Source organism: Sardina pilchardus, chromosome 1 (genome assembly GCF_963854185.1).
Source record: "Sardina pilchardus chromosome 1, fSarPil1.1, whole genome shotgun sequence".
Taxonomy (NCBI): Eukaryota; Metazoa; Chordata; class Actinopteri; order Clupeiformes; family Clupeidae; genus Sardina; species Sardina pilchardus.
The window spans coordinates 39,382,719-39,388,718 of NC_084994.1; the positions used below are offsets into that span (position 1 = coordinate 39,382,719).

General features: G+C 41.8%; 2 protein-coding genes across 2 annotated transcripts in view; both read right to left on the bottom strand.

The window, feature by feature from the left end:
- The window catches only part of LOC134078754 (girdin-like), a 31,831-nt gene extending 30,555 nt beyond the window's left edge, over nt 1-1,276 (bottom strand). The window contains exons 1-2 of the mRNA XM_062534890.1: nt 948-1,276; nt 693-793 (exon numbers count right to left, since the gene is read on the bottom strand). Of these exons, the coding sequence (XP_062390874.1) occupies nt 693-793; nt 948-1,028 (182 nt within the window). The 5' untranslated portion in view covers nt 1,029-1,276. The remainder of the gene's footprint in view (nt 1-692; nt 794-947) is intronic.
- Nucleotides 1,277-4,423: 3,147 nt separating this feature from the next.
- Nucleotides 4,424-6,000, bottom strand: part of pld5 (phospholipase D family member 5) — a 24,673-nt gene continuing 23,096 nt past the window's right edge. Inside the window, exons 9-10 of the mRNA XM_062534902.1 lie at nt 4,889-4,979; nt 4,424-4,677 (exon numbers count right to left, since the gene is read on the bottom strand). Of these exons, the coding sequence (XP_062390886.1) occupies nt 4,424-4,677; nt 4,889-4,979 (345 nt within the window). The remainder of the gene's footprint in view (nt 4,678-4,888; nt 4,980-6,000) is intronic.

Sequence of the window (6,000 nt, forward strand, 5' to 3'; positions counted from 1 at the left end):
AATGTATTCAAAAGTTTGTGCCACACAAAACTGCAGGGCAACACAGAGAAGATATAACATTATATAGCCTACTCTTTTGATCCTCTGAGGGAAATTCAGTCTCTGCATTTATCCCAATCCGTGAATTAGTGAACACATACAGCACACAGTGAACACACATACGTGAAGAGCAATAGACTAGTTTCCCCCCCTACCATTACCATTCAAAAATCCTGATTATAACACAGGTATTGCATTAATGTAAATTCTTAACTAGTCTTATTTCCCCCATTATAGGGCATTGTTGTAAAAACCCAGCCCCTTCTAAAACTATGAGGGCCTCCACAGAAGATACGGTGTTGATGAATTACAAAGAATTCCTTTATAACTTGGCGTGACAAAGCAAGTACTGTTGCGTGTCTAAAGCATGCCATCGTCCAGAACTGTGGCTGTGCATGCAACAGCTGTCCTAGATTACATGCTATCAGGGGGAAGAAGAACTTCCCAAATATGTCAAATAATCTCAGTGTAGAACTCCCAAAAAGGTCTTTCTGTTTAGTCATTTGTAGTGTCACATTTAAAACACTCCAATACATCCATGGGATCAAATGATACAAAAAAAAATGTTTTCCATGTGTAACTTCATATGGTCAAGCATAGTGAATGATACAAAGCCAATAATGTGTACACTGAAACAAGCTATTCATACTTACATTTCCCCCATTATCTTGTTCAGGTAATACCCATCCACTAACTCGGTATACTCTGAAAGTACACTGCCATCCTTTTCACCTATGCACCCAAACGTCTTCACCTAAACACCAACGAAAATGACAACAAAGGATAAACTATCTGATAATCACCATTGCACTGATAACAATATTATAACTTAAAAGAGAAAACTTGTCTCGAGCTGTTAGCGACAGTTCAAAGACACATTGATGCAGCTGTGTTCAAAGGATCCTTACCCAGGTGACAAGGGGTGTTAGCATAAAATGCTCCAGTGAGGGCAGAATCTCACTCCCCATTTTGGAATAGGATAAATTCATCCCGGACTTAGTAGGACGTTCAATGTAACGTTGTGCTGTCGGTCATCCAGGTGAAAACAGTAATCATTCGGTCGTCTATTCCAAGCTGAAGGAAACAAATCCTCTTCATTGCGTAGACTGAAATGCTTTTGGAGAGACCTTCAATCCGGTGTCCTGCAGACGTTTGACTTCGCAGATTGTATTAAACTACTTAAAATTCACGCCTTCAATCCATGCCCAATATGAATAAAATCGCTTGTATTTCTGCCGCAGCTCTACTGCTCTATCATTTCATTTGAAACGATAGGAATGTTCTTAGGCATTGTTCAAAAAAGATTCCATGCCTCCGCATCGCTCGTACATCGTATTCCCCTCTCGCTCGAACGGCTGGGGCAATGCAGCCGCAACTGCGGAGGACCGGGAATCCGTCCCCACAGTTGCCAACGACTCACGACTCGCTCACTTTCCTCCTCTACAGATTAGGTAGTCATTGAACGTCATCGCGCTACATCCGTGTGAATGAGCTGACATGCCAACATTACATACTGTGGTGATTCTCTAGGCTATGAAAACAGTGTAGGTTATCTCACTACCGTGTGGGTGGCAATGTGAGAGAGGGGTGGGAGTAGCAGCCGCACTCTCATTAACCTACCACACACACGCGCTGATGATAATAATTGCGACCTATGAATTCTTTCATGTTATCATAATTTTCAAACAAACTTGAATGCCCTTTAATTTCTTCCTTTTCGCTCCTTGAAACTATCTTATCATTTTTGGCATTAGGCCTACTTTGGTAGGCAATAACTCGTTGTGGCCTAGGCCTATGACAGACACCTCGAAAACTATGATGATGACACGCGCCACTGGGATAACCTTCCCTAAAATCTCACTCACTGACAAGTTGACATGTTTGCAACCTAAATGCTTGAGCTGCCACCACATGTCATCCACGATCTAACAAATCCATGGCAACAGCACAAAGTACCAATGGACAACCATTAAAATATCTTTGACCTTAATCTGTTGCCATAACAACCTGACTCCACCCCATCCTCATCCTGGCAGTTGGTCTTGGACTGAAACCTCCAGCCCCACACATAGGACTGGCCTGTGCCAGGCATGTCTCTGGGTCAGGTTAAGATTTTTTTTTTCTTTTTTGTCTTTTTTTTCTGACAGAGTGGAAACCTATATGTTGTCTGGTTCTCAATGTGACAGGCCTATCGTTGGCTTTGAAATGAAATAGGCCTAGATTAAGCGCCTGTTTTGACGCAATGGTGGCTAAGGTAGCCTAGGCCCCATGCAAAATGCAATTGTTCCAAACAGTTGGTAGGCCAATAATTCTTTTGATGTTGATAAACTTGTCTGCATAGACTTTCATTGACATACGTAAGGAACAGTATCACGCTACCACCTTGTGGTTAAAATTAGGCATTGCTTCCCAAGTCTCATGACAGTGGAGTCTTGTCATTTGTGCAGTGAGTTCAATGAGGTGAGTTCCATTTTTGCGCAGTTTTCACAGTTTAACATGGCAAGCAATCAACTTTGAAAGCATAGGCTAAATGAATCTATCTAGCTAAAAATGTTGATGATTATGCATTAGCTATAAGCTTTTGTCAGCTATGCTAAAATTGTCTTAAAAGCAGAATCTAATAGCCTAAAGTAACCCAGCAGCTATACAAATGACAGTCAGTTATTACTCACCCCCCACCCCAGAAAGCAACATTTCAAATGAACTCTGAAACATTTAGCTGAACCCTCAACAAAATGTACAGTATGAGACAAAGAACAAACATTTTTGAGACCCGGGAGATAAAGTGTGTGTGTGGGGGTGATGGATGGGGAAGACATTCTCCTTTGGGCTGTCCCCAGGTACAACCACAAACAAATCCCATGTCTTCAGTCCAAAATTATCAATTTAATCTAAAATGCCAAATGCTTAATTGTACAAAGCTCCACAAATAACTAGTCAAGTCAAAGTCTCTCTCTCTCTCTCTCTCTCTCTCTCTCTGAGTTTAATACACCACTACTCTGGCTCACCAGTAGATGTTGCTATATAAGCATTTCACTTGCTTGTGTGGAAGTTCTGCATGCGAATCAGTTTGATGGCTCATATATTTCCATTTCTATCAGAGGGTTGGCCAAGTGAAAATGCTCACTTTTCATAGGTGATGAAACAGTAGAAGCAAAATACAGATGAATCTGTCTCACATCCCAGCCATAGATCTATATCTTAATTCTACCTTAATAAAAAAGTACATTAATAATAGCAGATGATGCAGCACAAAAGGTAGATCAGTTAACAAAAACTCTAAAATATGCTGCATATTATTGCATGGCTTTCATAATCGGTGAATTTGTGAAACACACTATTGATTATTCGAGGAATTAAGGTTCGGGAAGGTAATGTAGATGTAAAAAGTAGGCCTATAATTCTTAAAAACAACTGAAACATATGAAAATTCTGATAGTTTTAATAACAGTCAAGTATAGAGCAAGTGCAAATGATTTCATCAGCTCAGGGCCATACCTCACATTCATTGGTACCGGTCATAGCAGTGGAAGACACATAGCAGTAAAGTCGAAGCAGTTAAGCTTGAAATCCCTCAAACAAACATGCAATGTACACGGTTTAGCATACAGTAGTAGTAGTAGTGGTAGTGATTGTAGTAGTAGTGCTAGTAGTAGTAGTAGTAGTAGTAGTGGACTAGAATTAGTCCTTATTTCAGACATAGTCATACACAGCAGAACAGGCAAGACCAGGCTTTGGCCTCATAAACTAGTGACCGACTGAAGTAAGCAATTACACTCCAGAAGAATTCCATTCCCATAGCCATGATAATATTGAAACTTTGGCAGTAGTGTTTCTAGTGTTGGTTAACTTGTGCGTTTTCATGTATATGAAATGAAGACAGATGTCGCCCCAAAATGCCCAATGGAACAACAAAAAAGGTGCCAGTGACCAAATATTTGGCCTTGTATAAAACGGTGATAAGAAATGTATAAAACCGAGCAATGTTCGTTGTAATTTAAAAAATAATAAAAATTACATCTATGTCATATAAAGGCATTCTATCATGAAAGGTAAACACTGATATAAACAGTTGAATATGCTGAAATGTCTTTATAAATAAACGTGCATTTTTAGTGAATGGATATGTAAGCCAGAGCAAACACATGACAATTGATTTCTACTGTGGAGGTCTCTGCTGGTCTCACAACATTACTGCCACTAGAGGTCACTAGAGAGCACTGCATTCCAGTGATATCCAGCTTCACATGCAGTTGTCTCAGGACCCATTAAAAAGACTACATGTATTGTTGCATTCGTAAATAGCTCCAGTTTGTTGTTGTTGTTGTTTGTTGTTTGTTTTTCTACGTATCAAAATCAGTCCACGGCTTTAGAGGAGCGTGCGTCACTCTCCAGCTCTCTCTCTGGTGTCCGTCCCTCTCTCGCCCCGTGAGAGCGTGGCTGCCTTTAATGCACGACCGGTTTGGGTCGTGACTTCCTTTAGGCTCTTGGCGTACTGCGAGAACCAGTCCCTCTCAAAGGCCGCCTTCATCTGGTCCAGAATGGAGGGTCCGCTGTCCAGATGATCATCGATGGGCTTGATCACAAGCCCTGTCCCTGCGTTGAAGGCAAAATCATTCCCCACCCAGTCCAGGTTTCCTTGTGGAAGAAAAGAGGGAATTATTTTAATTTTACACAAGACAGTTGCAAATTTTCATCAGTAAAATAGTGGCCCTTGTAAAATGGAGACATTTGGCGAAATGAAGTTATCATTCAAACACAGACACACAGACACAGACACAGACACAGACACAGACACGCACACGCACACGCACACGCACACACACACTCACACTAGTATGCCACGTACCTATATATAACGCGTTGTCAGTCACCATGTACTTGTTATGGTTGAGTCCCTCGTCAGTTCTGTGTTGCCCTTCATCGGCACTGAAAAATTTCTTGTAGACACAACAAGCAACAGAAGAACAGGCCTAGTGAGAATAGGTCTTACACACAGCAGAACCGGCATAGTGAGAATAGGTCTTATACAGGAAACCAGCGTAGTGAGAACAGTTCTTATACAGGAGAACAGGCCTAGTGAGAACAGTTCTAATACAGAAAAACAGGCCTAGTGAGAATAGGTCTTACACACAGCAGAACCGGCATAGTGAGAATAGGTCTTATACAGGAAACCAGCGTAGTGAGAACAGTTCTTATACAGGAGAACAGGACTAGTGAGAACAGTTCTTATACACAACAGGAGAACAGGACTAGTGAGAACAGTTCTTATACACGACAGGAGTAAACATCAGGAAGTCTCTCTTTCCTCCAGTCAAGGACAGTAATTAATGGGAATAAAACCACACCCATGGCCTCAGGGCCTCCAGCTACAGTATGTGAAGGCACACCTGAGTATAGCAGAGCTCAGTGTGCAATTTTATGTGCAGTCGTCATCAAGCTACTACTGCTACCGACACCATGGGAAATTAAGCCACCACTGCCAGACTTACCACGGGAGTCTTGTCTAGCCACTCATCTCACCATGCATCAATCACAGTTATGGTTATGGTTAAGGCTTCAAGGTGTGTTGGGCCCCCACCGTCCACTTCAAGGCAGTACTGCCACCACAACTTGAAGGCAGCATCGCTTTGCTTAACCCTGACCCTAACCCTGTCCCTAACCCTGACCCTAGTGCCATGACCTTCTAGGCAGCGCTGCCCTGAAGTAAACGGCAGGGGACCATCAGACCATACAGTATATCACGGTTAAGTGGCATACAACAATAACAATAAACATTGTTATCAAAAATAACAGTTAAAAGTAGTCATACAGGCAACATAAAAACACTAAGAATAGTAACAGATTGTCTGCAGGGCAAGTGGCAACGGGGCAAGACAAGAGCACGTGAGACATGTGAGCCTAATTTAGATGGCGAGTAAATTGCCAAGACTGTCAACAAGTTCTAAGTTCTAAGTTCTA